The sequence below is a fragment of the Eschrichtius robustus genome, chromosome 1 (assembly GCF_028021215.1).
Source record: "Eschrichtius robustus isolate mEscRob2 chromosome 1, mEscRob2.pri, whole genome shotgun sequence".
In the NCBI taxonomy this organism is placed as follows: Eukaryota; Metazoa; Chordata; class Mammalia; order Artiodactyla; family Eschrichtiidae; genus Eschrichtius; species Eschrichtius robustus.
In genome coordinates this window covers 188,372,567-188,392,261 of record NC_090824.1, presented here as the reverse complement: position 1 = coordinate 188,392,261, position 19,695 = coordinate 188,372,567, and the positions used below count along the sequence as shown (strand labels likewise).

Here is a 19,695-nt window from a genome sequence, read left to right as displayed (position 1 = left end):
CTGGCCCTTCGGACTCCTGTCCCGTCGCTCCTGCCTGCTGGCCCCCCGACGCCTACCTCCACCTCCGTACAAATATGATACACACCTCAAGCTACCACCTCACCTCACTCCACCAAGACCCCACCTTTCCAGGTGCTTCCAGAAAACACTGATCTCTTGGTATGTTTTTCTTAGTACACAAGCATCAGCGGGAGGAATGGAAAATCGGGCCTCACCTGCAAATTAAATCAGGCAGGGGCGGGGGTGCTGGGGGCCCGGGGATGGTGGGACCGGGAGCAAGAGGAGATCCAGGCCCTTTGGGACTGCGCTTCTAGCTCAGGAGAGGAGGACAAGGGAGGAGAAGAGAGGGAGGCGAATCGGAAGCGTGTATAGTGAGAATCACAGAGCTGGCTCTTTTTCTGTGCCAGAGCCCCAGAGACATCAAGGGGAAGGAAACCACATTGTCCCCGTGGCCCTCACAGCCCGGGAGTGCAGGTGCTCCGAGGCCACATTCTTCCTCCATCGTTTCATTGCTTCCGAAGGCCGAAAGAGTCAAGAGTCCAAAGAAGGCTTCAAAGGAAGAGCAGCCTACGGTAAGACCCACTCACAGGACCACACCCCGGGACACCTTCACCTGCAAACCGTCTCAAACCCCCAATTCCCCCTGCTCCCTCTGCGTGCATCTGGGCAGGGGGCTCTGGCTGCTCTTCCCCTCACCGAGGCGTCCTCATCAGGCCCCTTACCTTACCCAGGAGGATGCCACTGTTGTCCTGAGCCTGGTGGTTTATTTGGCTTAGTCACCACGGCTTCGTGGATCTCTATTAAATTAGCAACACAGAGAAGCCACATTCCAAGCGCTTTCTAGGGTGTATAATCTCTAACTCATGACTGCCCAGTATCTATCAGAGGCTTCCTGGAGACTCCCTGAAAGACGTGCAGTTGGAAAGTCCATTTGCTCATGGATTATTCTTTTTTTTTTTTTAATTAATTAATTTTTATTTATTTATTTTTGGCTGTGTTGGGTCTTCATTGCTGCACGTGGACTTTCTCTAGTTGTGGCGAGCAGGGGCTACTCTTCATTGCAGTGCGTGGGCTTCTCATTGTGGTGGCTTCTCTTGTTGTGGAGCACGGGCTCTAGGCGCGTGGGCTTCAGTAGTTGTGGCACACGGGCTTCAGTAGTTGTGGCTCGTGGGCTCAGTAGTTGTGGCTCGCGGGCTCTAGAGCACAGGCTCAGTAGTTGTGGCACACGGGCTTAGTTGCGCCGCGGCATGTGGGATCTTCCTGGACCAGGGCTCGAACCCGTGTCCCCTGCATTGGTAGGCGTATTCTTAACCACTGCGCCACCAGGGAAGCCCTGCTCATGGACTATTCTAAATCAACCATGGACTAGCTTGTACTATCAGAGACATACATCCATGAATTATATGCTAGTAATCTCCTTACCCCCAGATAATCAGAATTGCTTCTACTGGGCCTACGGCAGTGCCATTGGTCTATATTAAAGGGCATATCAAGAAGTAGGTCTGTGATGTTCATCTCAATGTTGGCTTATTGTGTGGACTGTACAGAGACACTGCTCACTGCATTACCCAATACCTCCCTTTAAAATGATCCTGGGGGGAACTTTCTTCTGAGCTTAGTTGTGGGAATAGTCACATTTCTCTGAACAATCGATCTATCTTGTGGGCCCTGTGAATCGTGCAACCAGTCAAAGCTCCTTTTCCACGTTGACGTTTAGAAAGCTTAGAGGCTGATGGGTGACACATATGGCCAAGGTACAGCACTTCCTGGAAAGAGTCTGTCCACTAGCACCTTTTGGTTTCCCAGACTCTTTTGTCTTGTTTCTACGTGTCCCCGTGTTCTTCCTCCTTCTCCCCCAGGGGGCAGAATCTACCTCTCCAACACTCAGGGCAGGAGAACATAGCAGAATCACGCTCGCTGTGTCATCCTTGCTCCAAATGGGGGCAGGAAAAGGTATAGCCCTCTCTCGCTCACTCACCAGGCAGATGGCTCACCACTCGAACCCACCAGTTTCTCTCCTTTCGTAGGAGAAAGAGGGAAGTAGAGCAGCAGGTAGAGGGAGGCTGGGGTGTTAATACTGGTGGCAGTCACTCCACTTGGAAGGAAACCCCAGGACTTGAGAAAAAGCATTCTCCTCTAAGAGTGCTTCCACTTTGCAGAGAGTTAGGAAGTATCAACAACTGGAATTTCCTGAGGAGGAGAAGGACATTTGGGGAATGCGGCACACGACTGACCAATGACTGGGTTCTAGAAGTAAGATTTTTAGAATCCAGATCTGGGAAGTATTTGCGGGGGGGAGCAGGGGGAGGAGGCCCACAACAAAGCAAGAAAACAAAAAGCAACCCCCCTGGGCTGAGCATGCGGGGCTGCCTGCTGACCTGGGACGGGGGGCCCAGCCTTACTGGGCGAGGGGCTGTAGTCCAAGCCTGGGACTTAGGGAGCCTGCGGCCGAGGCGGTGTCCTGTTCCATAAACCTCTGTCAGCTGCCTTGAAATCAGGGTGTGTGCCAGGGGTCTGTGTCTGAGGCTCTGAGATGATGGCGGGAGCATTGCAGAGTGGGGTTGGAGACAGGGACAGGGCAACCCCTTCCCTACAGCAAACCCAGGGCCCTAACTAAATCCTAGAATTGCAGACTAGAAACTCCAAAGTCCCGAATTTACCCATCAAAATTGAGCTTCCAAAGTCCCAACTACAAGGGGCAGAAATACCACTGTTCTCCCCTACAGGAAAGACACCAAGAAGGGGAGATAAAGGCAGACAGCGTCTCTGAGAAGGTGTCATTTCAGTAGGGTTTTCTCCTAGTGTCACAGTCTCTCCTTCTGACCGTAATGACTGTTATCTAGATGTTTCCGAAGCTTAAGAGTACATTTTGTCAGCTGGGGAGACTCGGAAGTTAATGTGTAACAATAAGTAAAAGTTGGACTGGGGGAGGGGAGAGATGACATAAGCTGGAGTTTACATTTTCATAGGAATTGACTCGATTTTAAAGGGAAATATATTTTTCTAGCTCACCGTTATTACTCTCATATACACTTTTGTTAATAATGATCCTATTATAATGAGCACTCCCTTCCATCACCTCCCCATGTGGTGTATTCTTCATTGTGTAGATTAGCTCTCTCTAGATGCACTCTGGTTATCATTTTCCTGTTTCTCTCCTTTAAATATTTTATTATATTGAGGTAGTTGGACTTCTTAAAAATTGTCTTTAAAGGGTTTTGTCATCTTGACCACGTGTAAATGACCAAACGGAGAGCTTGCTGCAGGAACTTTTTACATCAGTCATTTACCTTATCTAATTAATCATACTTATTTTTTGAAATCTGTGTCATTCGGTGGGAACAGCACACGTGCTTCACCCAGCGGCGCACACAGTGATAAACTGAGTGTTCAACCAGTCTGAAAAGCACAATAGGAACATTGCTGTGTGATTTCTATTTATGAAAGATTTCACAACATGAAATTTGTATTTGGACAGCGTTTTTGTGTAAAGTTTATTTTTTGATAGCTGTAAAACATTTCAAATATTGAGGTTTCACAGAACACGGTTAACTTGGATTCCCAGGTTTCCCTCCCACAGCCCCCGCTCCAGGGTAATTAGTTAATTAAGGCTGCACCCAGTAAATGCTTCCCTGGAAGACTTCTGAGCTTCCATGGGGTCACCTGTCTGCCCTGATGGAACATATGGTGCGTGCTTAGATCTGCAGAAAGCATCGGGACCCTTCCGTGTGGGAAATGGGACAGGGGACAAAGTCAGTCGTATCCCATTCTTAAAGTTCATTCAATACAAAGCAATTTGGACATCAGAAAAAACTTTAATAAAAACTCTAGAACGTTGTTCTTTAAACATTCAAGAATTGCAAGGTGAAATACTTGCAATAGCTTTGCAAGTATGACCATAGTCACCCTGCAAGCTAGTAATTTTTTTAAAATTATTATTACTATGGGATATGGAATTATTATGGGTGTAGAGTATTATAGGCAAGGTGGGTGAAAGGAAGATCTTTCCCATTCCTCTCCTGTACATCCCTTTTATTTGATTGAGCTGCCCATGAAGTTGAAAATAAACTCCATCAGAGAAGAAAATCATATAACCTGTTCATTGTTTCATTATTTCGTTATTTTTCCCCTGGGCTTGGCTTGGTAAAGCAGGCAGTTCATAGTTCTGCAGAGCTGTGTGAAAAAGCCAGCATTTTGCTCATTGTTGACCTGGCAGCCCAGGGTGGTGGAGTAATACAGAGCTAGGACAGTCCTGGACACGTGTACGGTTGTATGGTCTTCAGGGGCTGTCAAAGGATATTTACTGTATTTTGAAAGATTATGTTGACACAAAAGAATTTTCCTTATCGTACTGGATCTTTGTTTCCTAATGGGAGTAGCTTTTTTTTTTTTTGGCTGTGCCGTGCGGCTTGCCAGGGTCACAGCAGTGAAAGCACTGAGTCCTAACCACTGGACCGCCAGGGAATTCCTGAATAGGAATAACTTTAAAATGTAGAGATAATTGAAATCATACACAACACTTACTTGTTTTTTATTTTAAAATCAAATTTGTCATTTGCCGCTAAAGTGAATGCATCTTTAGATTCTGCTGTCAGAGACCAAAACGGAAAAATCTGAGTAATACCATATTTAAAATTCAACTGAAAGGTGGCATTGACTTTCTGTATTATTCTACTCTAAGTAGTTTGATGATAAATAAGTACTTTCAGTATATTTGGGACTGAAAATATTTTAGTGAAAATAATATCCAACATTTGTTCCACAAATGAAAAATGGTTTTTGTTAAAAATCACTTGAAAGGTTTTATGCTTTGTCTTCTTCTTGTTTATTTTTGCTGGGGAGCAATAATAACATTTTACTTGTAGAGTTCGTGATATTTTAGTATGATTTCATTTAAGGGCTTAAGATTGTTGTGGAAATCAGGAAAAGAAGAGGTTAGTATCAATTTCTATTCTTCCCTGGACACTCTGAGCCATAGGGCAGATGCTAGGTCCTGACCACAGGTAATGTCACCTGGGTGGTAACAGAGGAAATGTCATTCAGGAGCCCACAGGGCAGCCACCTGACCCCTCACTGCATGGTGTGCTTTATTCCATTTACCTGGGTTTCAGCTGTGGCTTTCTTTCCAGTTCTCCCTGGGAATTGGGGCCAGTCTTGAACACCGGGTCATTTGCCAGAGTCCTGACACTGCCGGGACTTGGGTCTCACCCGCTGAACATTTGACATGCTGCCACTCATCCTAACTGCCATCATTGCATGTACTAGTTCTGCTGTGAATTCTATTACAAACTCACTGTCATAGAACAGCTTTAATACCGACGTTCACCACTGTCAACCTGAGGTAGCTACACCCCACTGGATGCTGGCATTGGACTATCAGCCACCCTCTTCGGGTCCAGCTCTTCCAACGTGTCAGTTTCTCCAGCCCTGACCTCTTCAGGTTTCTCCTCAAATCCTAGGGATTAGTTTATGTAAATTACAACATATTTCAATTCCCCTTTCTTTAGGAATGTATTTTTGTGGAGGGTGGTACTTAGACTTTTCTTCATGTAATGCCTCAGTTGTAGTCTCCATTCGTTCATCAAAAAACTGAACTAATTAAAGGAAAGCTATTTGTTTCCCCTTATTCACCTATTATATATTACTGCTAACTTGCATTTCTGATCAACCTTAGATAACCAAGGATAGTTCACCGAATTGATTTTATGCCAGCCAAATCCGAAGAGTTCTTATGTTTTGGTAGCCTATGCAGCCTTATTAGGGAATCAGGGTATACTGATTTTTAGGCTTTTAAAAAATCTTTACTATAGCCTGAGGATCTCCTTCATTATTTTCTATGTGGGAGACATTCTTCTGTTGACTATATGAATATATATATATATATATATATATATATATATATATATATATATATATATATATCCCCAGAATAGAATAAGGAGTTACCTATAACCAGTGCCATGAAGTGTTATGGAGTCCAGTTAATCCAATGGCTGAAAGCATATGGTGAACCCATACTGTGTTTCATGCCACCAGAACTGATAGACATGAGCCTGAATGTCCTAGAGAGTAATTCTGGTGGTCTTTCTCTCTAGTTGAATATATGCAAGTGGATTCTGATTAAGATTCATAACATTTCTGTCTGGTTTACATTAAATAAGGCATAAGCGTATTTTAAAGGTAAATTTTATACTTAAATTAGAAAGATTTCAATAGTTTTGGATTCTTATACAACCACTGGAATAGCTAGGAGAACATCTATTAGGAAAGCAACAAAAAAAAAGATTTCAGACTGAAGCACCCAAGCAGCTGGTTGATAAGAGATCAGTAAGAAGTCATTGCAATTTGTAGGAACCCCTGGAAATCTCCCACCAAATAGCTTAGTCTTCAGCAGTAAAGATAGTGTTTAAGAGTTCTCCAGCAAGTCACTGTGCAACTCATATTTGTCCATTCATCTTGTTCAAAATGCCTTTGGATGATCTTTTCCAATGTGTCCATCAAAAGTACAGTTCTTTGGAGTTTCTAACATGTTATAGTCTTCAGAAAATTATAATTTAATATAGATATTTTCATGTAACAAAAATGGATATAATTGCCATGGCAAGATTTGCATTTGACACCTTCATTTATGTCATTTCTGGAACTTTTATTTTTTTTATATATCTAAGTTTCTGTCCGGTATCATCTCCTTTCTTCCTGAAGAACTTCCTTTTGCAGTGATTATAGTGCAGATCTGCTGGCAACAAATTCTCTCAGCTTTTGCTTGTCTGAAAAAAACTTTATTTTGCCTGTATTTTTGACAGATTTTTTTCTGAGTATGGAAGCCTGGGTTGACAGTTTCTTTTCTTTAATACTTTGAAGATGTCACTCCCTTATCTTTTGTCTTGCATAGTTTCAGACAAAAAGTCTACTGTATATTTTAACTTTGTTTCTCTGTCTGTAATGTGTCTTTTACTTTGGAATGCCTTTAGAAGTTTCTCTTTCTCTTTGCTTTTCAACAGTTAGACTATAATGTGTTTTGGAGTGTTTGTTGTTCCTCTCTCTTTCTTTCTCTCTGTCCTGATGGACTTCCTTGAATTTGGGGTTTGGTGTCTTTCATTAACTCCTTACCATTATCTTTAATTATGTCTCTTGCCCTGTTCTCTCTCCCTTCTCCTTCTGAGATTCTGATTACACATATGTTAGACCATTTGATATTGTCCCCAAATTCTTGGATATTCCGATCATTGATTTTAAACGACTTTTTCCTCTTTGTGTTTCAGTTTGGGGTATTTTTTTGACCTACCTTCAAATTTACTAATTGTTTTCCTCAGCTGTATTGATTAATCAAAGAAATTAATTTCTTCATCTTTTTAAAAAATTTCTAATATTTACATTTGACTTTTTTTTACATTTTCCAAATCTCTGCTGAAATTATCTATTTATTGTTTATCATCTGTATTGTTCACTTTTTCTCCTAGGTTCTTTAACATTTTAAGTATAGTTAAAGTCCTCATCTGATAGTTCCATGATCCATGGGTTATCTTTGAATCTGATTCTGTTGATTGCTTTGTCTCCTGACAATAGCTTCTTTTCCTTTTTGTCTGTCTCATAATTTTTGATTGAATATCAGTCATCATGTGTAGAATAGTAGAGACTGAAATAAACAGTGTTCACACCTGGAAATGGCATGCATCTTCCTGTAACAGACTGTTATTGTAAGCGGTAGAGCCAATCTAGCCAAAAGTTGAGTTGAGTTTGGTTGTTGCTATGGTTCCTTTTAGTGGGCCACAACCTTGATGTTCTTGCAGTGGGTGTGTGCTTAGAATGGGAATGAGAGTAACAGAGTGCTTTTCTCTGTGTGCTGCCCCACCTTTAGCTTTCAGCAGAACTATCCACCTGTGCCACCGAGCAAGTCTCTCACTATGCTCTTATGCCTTCCTCGGTAATAGACTGCTATTTCTTGGTACTTCACAAGTGAGGGCAGAGAGAGTTCTCTGTTGTTCTAAAGCAAACTTACTCCTTGGGAAGTGCTGTGTGCCTGTGGCTCAGAGGTGGGCTCTCTCAGGATTCCTGCCCCTCCTCCCTGTGGCAGTCTACCTCCACCTTGTATCTGAAGTTGACCTTGGGCAGGAGTTACCTGTTTCTTCTGCAATAGGAAACCTCCACTTGGTATTAGTACAGACTCTAAGGCCTACTACAATTACTGACGCCTCACCCAGGAGAGGAAAAATCTTCCTTTATTTGCCCCCTTGCCATACTATGTCTTCACCCATGCCCTGTGAGCAAGAGGCTTTGCTGCCCTCCCCAGCAGTTCAAAGCTTTCCTTCCTAGGAAACAAAGCCCTAAGAGAAGGGGATGGGGCTTGATGCCTGACACTTTTCCACTGATCACCTTCTTTGAGTCGGACTGGCCAGAGAGTTTGCTTTCCCTCTCCCAGAGGCATAAGACTTTCGCTTCTTAGGATAGAAGGTGCTTTTCTCTTAGCAGCAGCTGGTCCTCTCTTCAAGCCTGCACAATCCACAAGTCTCCTGCCCTGCTCTGCCCTCAGCTTTTTGCATGAGCATCTTGTGGGGGCTGGAGACAAAAGCTGTGAGTGAGTGTGAACTCACCTTTTTTTTTTTTATTTTTGGCTGTGTTGGGTCTTTGTTTCTGTGCGAGGGCTTTCTCCAGTTGCGGCGAGCGGGGGCCACTCTTCATCGCGGTGCGCGGGCCTCTCACTGTCGTGGCCTCTCCCGTTGCGAAGCACAGGCTCCAGACGTGCAGGCTCAGTAGCTGTGGCTCACGGGCTTAGTTGCTCCGCGGCACGTGGGATCTTCCCAGACCAGGGCTCGAACCTGTGTGCCCTGCATTGGCAGGCAGACTCTCAACCACTGCGCCACCAGGGAAGCCCTGAACTCACCTTTTAACACGTGCTCCCAGCTACTTCAGACTGCTCTGCTAACCCATACTTGCTCCTCACTACTTTGTATTTTAGCTCATTTTTCTTACCTGCTTGTGTTGCAACTGGCATGGTGCTCCTTCTACTGTGGCTGAGGCTGTGCATGTGTCTCCTCTCTCCTTGGAGGGGCTCGCTGCTCTTTGGAATTCAGTTACCTGGTTGTGACCTCAGTTCTCAGATGAGTTCAAGAAAAGTTGTGATTTTGTAGTATCTGGATTTTTCTTGTTGTTAGTATGGGAGTGACATTATTTGCGTCCTATGAGGGAGCCAAATACATATTTACCATTTTTGCTGCTTTATTTTTTTTTTAATTTATTTATTTATTTTTGGCTGTGTTGGGTCTTCGTTGCTGCGCACGGACTTTCTCTAGTTGTGACGAGCAGGGGCTACTCTTCATTGCAGTGCGCGGGCTTCTCGTTGTGGTGGCTTCTCTTGTTGCAGAGCACGGGCTCTAGGCACATGGGCTTCAGTAGTTGTGGCACATGGGCTCGGTAGTTGTGGCTTGCGGGCTCTAGAGTGCAGACTCACGGGCTTAGTTGCTCCACGGCATGTGGGATCTTCCCAGACCAGGGATCCAACCCGTGTCCCCTGCATTGGCAGGCGGATTCTTAACCACTGCGCCACTGGGGAAGCCCTCTTAATTATTCTTTATAAAACAGATTCATACTTATTATACAAAATTTGCTCAGTAAAGATAAATGTCAAAAGAGGAAAGTAGGGAGTTCCCTGGTTGCCTAGTGTTTAGGATTCTGGGCTTTCACTGCCGTGGCCTGGGTTCAATCCCTGGTTGGGGAACTGAGATCCTGCAAGCCACATGGCTGTTCAGTGCCACTGAATATATATATAATCAATTACGTACAGTATTTCACTCCACAGAAGTAGCACAATTCCCTTAAGCAATCTCTATCAATTTACTAGTGCCTTCTTAAGTTTTTGTTTCTATCCTTTTGTTATTATAAACAATGGCTTTATCATCTTTAATAGAGACCTTACCTTCATGGAAGAGTTTTGATTACAAAGTTTTTAGACTGGATAGTCTGATAAAAGATGTATATGCTGCTTCTACATACCCGACTTCCCGCAATGAACACGAAGTCTAGGGTGACCTGGAGCCAGGTGAAGAGGCCAGCCCACATAGACTTTCGTGTCCCTCTGGGCCTTTGAGAAGATGTGCTTGAGGTTTGCGTATAAACTAGATCAGCCTGGTTTCTGTAGGGCTTTGGAGCCCGGTCATCTGTCAAGAGGTTTCACAACCCCCTGGCAGACATGGAGTGGCACCCTTGGGGCACATCAAATAAGGACTCTTGTCTATTTTTGAAAGAATTTTGAAATTGAGTTCTAATAATTTTGTTAGAAGAAAATTCACCAATGATATATGGAGGTAGATGTTCTGTTTTGCCTTCTGGCTTACACAGTGATCAGTGCCTGACTGCATACAACATCCTAGTCTATCCTCAGTGTTCTCAATTCTTAAGTCCCTTCTTTCCAGACTGTAAGCACACAGGCTGCTTCTCCTCTCTTCCTATGGTTGCATCACTCTCCCCTCCCCACCCATCACCATGCCAACTACCACCCGCTGGCACATTACTGGTATTCACAATTAGTTGTTTGCTTTAGAAGGTAATCAGAAAAAAAATGATAATATGGAAGTCAAGATTAATGAAATTTTAGGGACAGAAAATCATCTTTCTTCATGAGTTAGAAACATTGTTTTGATAGAAATATATTTGATGGTTTAAAGGAGAGATTCAAGGAGGCATTAAACCCAGAAGGAACGGCCCAAGTTTCAGAAGAGGGATGTTTGTGGAAATTGGGAGAAATGAAAGAATGTAATGAGTCTTTGATTGACAAGAAAAGGAGAAAGAGGATATGATAAGGCATCTGGTTGATCATATGACAGTTAATAAACATAATTGCACTCCTGTTACTATAAACCTTGGCTGTTGATTCCAAATTTAGATTATATTTATTAAATGTTGGGAGTTTTTTTTAACATGTTTTAAGTGCTTAAACTGGGAAACAAATTTAAGAATCATAATTCTTAAATTTCTGTTGTAAGTAAAACTTATTTCTTAATTTTATAGATTTTTAGCTATAAATATATATAAAAATTCAAAAAAAAAGAGAGATATTTATAATGAATTATGTCTAGTCACAATGTTCGATTATCTTTGTAATTATTTAATTTACATTTTCCTACTTAGGAAGTTATCTCCTTTTCTATTACCACTCATTTTCACCTCTATCTACTGTTTAGCAGTCCAGTGTTTGCACCTGTCAATGAAGTAGCCACATAAAGACCAGCACATGTATTCCAGAGAAAATGGAACGCCAGCAGCTGGCAAAACAAAATGACAGTTTAATGTGGACAGAGCCAGGATTGAATATAACGTGCTGTAGCGGGAGTTGAAAGTTCAACTCAAACTGGAGAGCAAACACTCTAGTCTACATGTGGTGCTTTTTTTTTTAATGAAAAGAGAAGCTATCTTTGTCATTGTCAGAGTATTGTCTTTGGGAGAGATTGAATAATTATTTGCTTTACAGAAGATATGGTTTAGCACGGTTTTATCTCTAGTTATTACAGAGTTGATCATTATATGAGAGTTAGGAAAAAGGAGCCTTGAAAATTGGAACTAATTTTTACTGTATGCAAATTTAAACACAGAATCTTTTTTTTCTTTTTAAAATTTTTAATTTAATTTTATTTATTTATTATTTTTGGCTGCGTTGGGTCTTTGTTGCTGCACGCGGGCTTTCTCTAGTTGCGGCAAGCGGGGGCTACTCTTCGTTGCAGTGCGTGGGCTTCTCATTGCGGTGGCTTCTCTTGTTGTGGAGCACGGGCTCTAGGTGCGCGGGCTTCAGTAGTTGTGGCTCGTGGGCTCAGTAGTTGTGGCTCGGAGGCTCTAGAGCGCAGGCTCAGTAGTTGTGGCGCACGGGCTTAGTTGCTCCGCGACATGTAGGATCTTCCCGGACCAGCGATCGAACACGTGTCCCCTGCATTGGCAGACGGATTCTTAACCACTGCACCACCAGGGAAGTCCCAGAATCCTTTTTTTAAAAAATAAACTTTCAATTACTGATATGACTTCAAATAGAGTGAAGTAAATACATACAAATGTCTTTCTAAGTGGAAACTTATTTTGTTTTGCCAGTTTGTTTTCCTAACTTCCTGTGGATTCGTTTTTAAAATTTGGGTTAGTTTATTCTTATTAACATATGGGCAAGTGCCCTCCAAAGCTTGGGGCTCTTACTCCAATGATTTCCTTGGTCTACTGTTAACCAAATGGCCGTGAATTCACTGTGTACTCCTCATGTCCTGGTCAGAGAGGCAGTTCAAGCGGATTGTGCTCTTTGAGAACAAACAGGTTGAGGGAGCGCCAAAAGTGCATGCCTCCCATGACTTGGGTGACCCCCACGTATTCGAAGCCAAGGAAGGCTAATGATAACCAAGATTTTCACTGTTTTGTTCAATAGGTGTTGCTAGGTCTCAGGCTTTGTTTTTGGCTAACTTCCTGCCACATGGGCCTTGGGGAGACTGAGTCACTATGCTGGTGGTTGTAGGTGGTAGGTTTCTCTAGGAAGGTGTGCAGACAACCAAGGGAACAATAATCTGGGTAGTTCTAGGACCACCAGAAAGCTCCTCAGGACTGAGGGGACTGATGGAGTAGGAGTTAGAGTTTAGTGAACTAAGGTAAGAGCAATGGGTTAGGGTCCAAGTTCAGGATTAAGTCCGTGCTGAAAATTCTCCTGTCAGCCAGGGGATAATCAGGAATTATCAACAGGGAGTTCGTAGATCACCATATAGAAGTTTACATATATTGACATCATAATAAAGGCAACCACAGTAAGAGCTAAACATTTGCAAATAAAAATTCAGGCATGCGAGGGAAGAGAGAAGGTGGAAGGTAATTCGAATGCTCTAAATTCTTAATCTTTATTTGTGGGGAGCCCAAACAATAAAGGCTACTGTTTATTTATAATGATAATGACGAGAAAAACTAAAACAAAACCAAACCCTTGGCTCCTGGGAAGTGAGAGTTTTATGTTCAAGTATATTATCTGCAGTTTATTTTTAAAATACGTGCGTGCATTCTCTATCACTAAAAACCTAAAGTAACAGGGATGGTGAAATCAATAGGTTAGTATATAGAAGTAAATGGTAATATGTGTGACATGCCTGGCACATAGTAGGCACTCAAAAACTTATAACTTTTATGGCTGTTAATTACAAATTTTGTTACGTGGCAGCTAATGTCAGCTGGGTTCTCTCTGCCCCTTCAGATATAAGTAAAATTGGCTCAAACCCACATTCTGTGCTTTGTGGCAGCCGAAAGCGTGTCCACTTGTTTCTGCAGACGCCCGTGGCATCTCCTGGTGGTTGTTGCTATGTCTGGGCTCCTTCTTCCACTGAAACGAGTAAATTTCTGAGTCCCATTGCACTCTGTGTCATCCCAGCTCACACTTTGTTCAATCAGACACTGAATTCAACCCAATTCTGTGATTGCTACTAAAACCACTCACTCACAGGACACCTTTAGTTGGACGAGGTTGAAGAAGGTGAGTAACAGGGACAGTCTGCATCACCAAGATGCCACTTCACATTGAATATTGGACATCACCCCTGGGCACTGGTCACCTGTGGCTTCACCACACACTAGCAGCTCCAGCCTTGGGGTCCTGCCTGGCCATTCTCTTCTTTTCTAGCTCTTCTCAGCCCTCACTTCTCATTGCTCCAGGGAGCTCTGGGGTCCTTTTACTTTATTCTGCAGACCTGGCTCCAGACCCTGCGTGGCAGAGCCCACCCCATCAAGATGGGCAACAGATCAAAAGCTTTTGGGTCACAGAACCCACTGGAGAAGGTAGTGGTGGTAATAAGAAGCACCTTTTGCTGTCTACATTCTGTAGAGGAATATAAGAATAGCTAATCAAGCAGGTTTTTGTATTCAGTATATTTTCTCACTGCCATCTGCTCTCTGCATCATTCAAGAGGTATAGTAGTGAAAATTCATCTTATCATTTAAAATAAAAGTTTATTTATTTATTATTAAATAAATGAGCAAACGAATGCATTAAAATCTAAAAAACAAAAAAGTGCAATATGTGATTAACTTAACCATTTTGAAACGCAGTGTTTTTATATCTATAACTGGGATTCATTAGATTTAATCCAAAAGATAGTTGAGAAAAATAAAAGTTTTTTTTTTAAGCTTGTGACTTCACTGGGTAATAACTGCCCACTTCATTAAAAAAAAAAAAGTGTAATGGTAAAATTTGACCCATATATAATTACAAAGTAATGCATTTAAAAAACAAACGGTAGGGCTTCCCTGGTGGCGCAGTGGTTGGGAATCTGCCTGCCAGTGCAGGGGACACGGGTTCGAGCCCTGGTCTGGGAGGATCTCACGTGCCGCGGAGCAACTGGACCCGTGAGCCGCAACTGCTGAGCCTGCGCGTCTGGAGCCTGCGCTCCGCAGCAGGGGAGGCCATGACGGTGAGGGGCCCGCGCACCGCGACGAGGAGTGGCCCCCACTCGCCGCAACTGGAGAAAGCCCTCGCACAGAAATGCAGACCCAACACAGCCAAAAAAAATAATAAATAAATAAAAAACAAACGGTAGTGGGAAGGTTGGTTTTAATGGGATGTAATTGTCCAATTGCAAATGCAATGTATAAACACTGAGTCTTGTAAATTAAATGAGGCGGTCAAGACCCCTATGGGACTAGGGTTGGCATATTTTTAGTCTCACTTGCCTTTCTCTAAGCTGCAGAAAAACCACATCTTTATGCATTGACTGGAAATGTTATACTTGCTTTGGTTTATTTTCTTTCCAGGTTAGACATGCAATACCTGCTGTGATGCATGGAGAGAAAGCGAGACTATCAGTGGCTAAGGTATAATAATGACTAATATGCCCCTTATTATTAACTTAAATATTGTTTATATCTATGCTGACTATCCTTAGAGAGGAGCAGTGACTTTGAAAGCTACACCAAGAATCCGTCTAATGAAGAGACAGAGGACCTGATTGCCTCTATAGTATGATCCCGGGGTACATCCCTGCCACACCCAAAGAAATCTCATTCATGACATGCCTACAATTCCACTGTTACAGATTCATTCCTTTGCCAAAACTTTGTCCCCTTGTAAAATAGAAACAATACTGAGAAATGACATACAGTTCTAATGTGATTGAGTTGGTCAGATCCTTTCCTGAGGACAGTTTTGATAGAAAGAGGAAATAGAGTAACTGGGGGCAGCTGCTGCTATGATGAAGAGATTTAGAAAAAGTGATACCTGGTAGGGGGAGGGGTGATGAAGATAAATTTTGGTTACTTGGTAATATTGTCTCATGCTGGCTGCTTTGATGTGAATCATTTACAGGAAATGGAGGCATGGGATCTTAAATTCTTCCAGTTTATGGGAATTTGCAAGTAAATGTAACTCATTGTTCCCTCAAATTTTTGATGATAGTTAGAATATGCGTGCTATTTAATAGAAATAACCTTTCAGATTTACTGGGAAACAGGGTATAATTAACTTTGTGATGTATTTTCTATTGAAAGATTGAAGAAGAGAAACGTGGTTTGGAAGAGCAAATAGAAATGTTAAAGGCTAAGTTAGAGAAAGAGAAAAAGAAGTCGGAGAGGTACTGGTAATAGTAATTCATAATTGTTCATTTGCAGCTAATACAATATTTAACCACCTATAAATTTATTACAGGGTTAAGAAGGAATCAGATCAGGTCAACAAAAACTGGGAAAAGAAATTCTTAATTCTCAGGAACAGGTATAGTGTGGTGATATATACAAATTCTATTTATAAAAATGTGACTAATTGTCTTTTAAGGAAATTGGGAGCCTTGCATTTTTCTGTATATATTAACTAATATGAAATGCCCTCACATACCTCTTTCAAGAGATGCAAAATAACTGACCTAAAAAAGAAGAGTAGTCAAAGTCACTTCAAAGAAAAACTAATTCAAAACTCTGTTTTATTCCTGATCTCAGTGTTTCAAATTTAAATCATCGACAGGATGGACAGACTCTCTTGATACCTGGTTTAATCGGACCTACACAGTCATCTTCCTCTGTAGGGCTATTAAAACATTTCCGTTCATTTGCACATGATAATATTTATCTTCAGATATAGAGACCTGAATGAGTGAGGGAGCATGCCATGTGATTACCTGGAAGAGACTTCCAGGTGAAGGAACATCACATGCAAAGGTCCTGGGGTGGGGGTTTGCTTGTGTGTTCAAGGACAGTGAGGAAGCCAGGTGGCTGAAGAGACGTGAGCAGGGACGAGTGGTATAAGAGCTCAGTGAGGTAGAACATTTGGGGTTTTGCTCTGAGATGGGAAATCACTAGAAGCTTCGTTTTTAATTGATAAGAAAATTTTCTCTTTTACATGCCTCCTGGGTCATTACCACACCTAATAAATTTAGCAATATAAATCCTTTAGTACTACTTATTGACCAAATCATATTCAAATTCCTTGATTATCTCAAGGGAATCTTTTACAGTTGTTTGTTTAAATCGGGATTCACAGTAGGTGGACCACTGCATTTGGGTGTTATATCCTTTAAATCTTTTTTTTTTTTTCTATAATGGTCCCACTTACGTCCCCATTCTTTCCAACCCACTGATTTGCTAGAGAAATATGCTCATTTGTTATGTAGAATGTCCCCCATTCTGGATTTGACTAATTGTTTATGTGCATGTGTGTATGTATGTGTGGTGTCATCTAACGTGTTCTTCTATCTGTATATCTTACAAACTGATCTTTAAATCCAGAGAGTTGATTAGACTCAGGTTCAATATTTTAGGCAAGACTACTTCACTCGAACTACTATGTGATTCCTATGCATCACATCATAGGGCACATAATGTCCGGCTATATTATTTTAATCAAGTGTTATCAGGCTAATTCATGTATTTTAAGGTTCACCATTGACCTTTCTCCAAATAATTTTAACATCCATCAGTGATCACAAACCATGATCCAAGATTTCATTATGGTTGCAAATTGGTGATACCTTAATTTTATCTTTCCTTCTGCATTTCTTAGCTAAATTCTATTAAAGAAAAAACAATTTTCCCCACTGGTTACCCTGAAATATAGTTTCAGACAAGATAAGGCAAGATAAATGCTTGATCCCCTTTATTTATCAATATTCAGAATAATTAGTTGGTACCCTAAAACCTCACTGGAGAGTCTTGAACTGAGGAAAGACCCAATGATCTGAAGTCTTAAAAGAATTATGACTTCTGTGTTGATAAAAGGCCATAGGGAAGCCAAAGGAAAAGCAGGGGGAAAAGTTAAGAGCTCCAGAAAGAATAAGCCCCTCTTAGGCAAAACATGATGGTGATTTGACTGGGATGGGAGACCTGGAGCTGTTGAGAAATGATTAAATTGGGGATATATTTTGAAAGTAGGATGTATTGAAAGATTGGAGATAAGGTGGGAAAGAAAGAAGTCAAGGATGACTGCAAGGATTTTACCTAAACAACGGGAAAGATGGAGTTGCCTTCAACTGAAACAAGCAAGCACATTTTGGCGGGAAATCAGTTTTGATATGTTAAATTTAAGGTGCCTTTAGTAACTTAAGGGTAGAGGTCTAGTGGCAGTGATGAGTATATGAGTCTGGAGTTCAGAAGAAAGCTTAGGCTGGGGGCATAAATTTGGGATGCATTAGTATAGATGGTATTTAAAGCCATGGGATTAAATGAGATCAGCTAAGAATGAGTGTTGGAGAAAAATAGAGAGATACAAGGATTGAGTTCTAATATTTGGTAATAACTGACTTTCAGATGCTTTTTTTTGATCTGATGTTTTCCCTCTAAAGGACGTCCCTCTTTTGTGAACTCTTTTCTTCTTTTGCTTTCTTGTTGGCTTGTGAAATTTATTTGTGTTTTCTTATTTTTAATTCCTTATCAAGTTTAGATGTTACAAATACCTTTTCACAGTCTATGAACTTTGTGTATGCTGACCTTTATTGTACAGAAATTCTTAATTTTTATCCATCAAAATTTTTGCCTTAGGTGTGTTTAGAAAGTCTTTCTCCATCTCCACTAAAATATTCTCCCACGTTTTAAGACAAGCCTTCTTGATTTACCTCTCATATTTAGTTCTTTACTCCAGTCCTTTCCGGGTTGGGTTGTGGTGCCACTTTGGTCACATACTATGTTCTAGTACATTCCCAAATCTGTTTCAGTGTTCCTATTCTATTCCACTTATTTTTCCTTTCCAAACTGTTTTTATACTGATTTTTGTGGTATATGTTAGTATCCAGTATTGCTATTCCCTCCTATTTGCTTTTCAGGGCTAGAAAATACATAATTTTAAAAATCAAAGAGTGATAAGTTCATACTAATATTTTTAAATTTTTACTTGTATCTCCTTGCTCTTACACTGAACATTCTAGTTTCTAATCACAAGAACATAATACCGATTTGCTCTTTCCCATAATTTCTGTTCATTTAAATTCCATTGCTTCTTTTATTTCAGCTTTCACGTCCTCAAGAACGAGATGTTTACTAGGCACACATTGTTCCGTCAGTTTGCAATGCTGGCTGACACATCCTTCAATTATGTTGTAAGTACATACTGGCTAGATGCTCTTTGTCTCTTTGATGATACCTCTAACGTGTCTTTCTGAAGTTAACATTTTTTGAACCCCTGACATTAGAGGCTCTGGAGATAGTACATGAGTCACTCTGCTGAATGCTGATGGCATAAGACAGAGTGTCTGAACCCAAAGAACTCAATCCAGTGTGAGACATAGATGTGTAAACAAATTGTTACCATGCAGTATGGTTGAGCTATAATGGAGGCAAGTGAAAATTTCAGAGGAGGGGGACTCATTCCCCCAGGAGGCATTTATCAACCTGACCATTTGTGCGCGTGGATGGAATGTAGGAACTATCACAGCTCACGATCCAAGTATCCAGTCACTTCCAAATGGAAAAAGGAGGTAAAAGAATCTGTTCCTAGTACCAAGCCATTCGTTTTCACACTAGAAGTCACCTGTAGATAAAGCCCAATTCTAAAATAGACTTTCTTTGGAAATTGAAGTATAGTTGATTTACAATGTTGTGTTAGTTTCTGGTGTACAGCAAAGTGATTCAGTTATATATATATATACACACACACATATACACACGTATGTATACACACATATATATATGCACACACACATATATATACACACATAACTGAATATATATATATGTTCTTTTTCAGATTCTTTTCCATTATAGGTTTTTACAAGATATTGAATATAGTTCCCTGTGCTATACAGTAGGTTCTTGTTGTTTATCTATTTTATATATACTAGTGTATATCTGTTTAATCCCAAATTCCTAATTTATCCCTTTCCTTTTCCCCCTTTGGTAACCATAAATTTGTTTTCTATGTCTGTGAGTCTATATCTGTTTTGTAAATACGTTCATTTGTATTATTTTTTTAGATTCCACATATAAATGATACCATATGATATAATATAGACTATTTTTAAAACTGTTTACTTAATGTTTTCACTTGGGAGTTGTAATTGTAAAGGCAAATGATGACCAGTGTAGAAAGATAATCAATAAATTGCAAACAATCAGTAACTTAACATACTATAAATGCTATTGAGAAACTGCTACAAAGCTAAGTGTTCTGAGGACAAGTCAGGTTTGTGGAAAAAGTCACAAGAAATATAAATTTTGGTTTCCTGCTTCAAGAGGCTTACAATCTAAAATCACTTTCATTTTAAAATATTTTCCACAATT

General features: G+C 41.0%; 1 protein-coding gene across 3 annotated transcripts in view; it reads left to right on the top strand.

Annotated features, from left to right (window-relative positions):
- Positions 1–19,695, top strand: part of C1H10orf67 (chromosome 1 C10orf67 homolog) — a 112,230-nt gene that overhangs the window by 72,376 nt on the left and 20,159 nt on the right. For all 3 annotated transcript variants that reach the window (XM_068538699.1, XM_068538689.1, XM_068538708.1), the window contains exons 10-14: positions 408–572; positions 14,752–14,811; positions 15,484–15,566; positions 15,641–15,706; positions 18,428–18,515. In XM_068538699.1, coding sequence (XP_068394800.1) covers positions 408–572; positions 14,752–14,811; positions 15,484–15,566; positions 15,641–15,706; positions 18,428–18,515 — 462 coding nt within the window. The remainder of the gene's footprint in view (positions 1–407; positions 573–14,751; positions 14,812–15,483; positions 15,567–15,640; positions 15,707–18,427; positions 18,516–19,695) is intronic.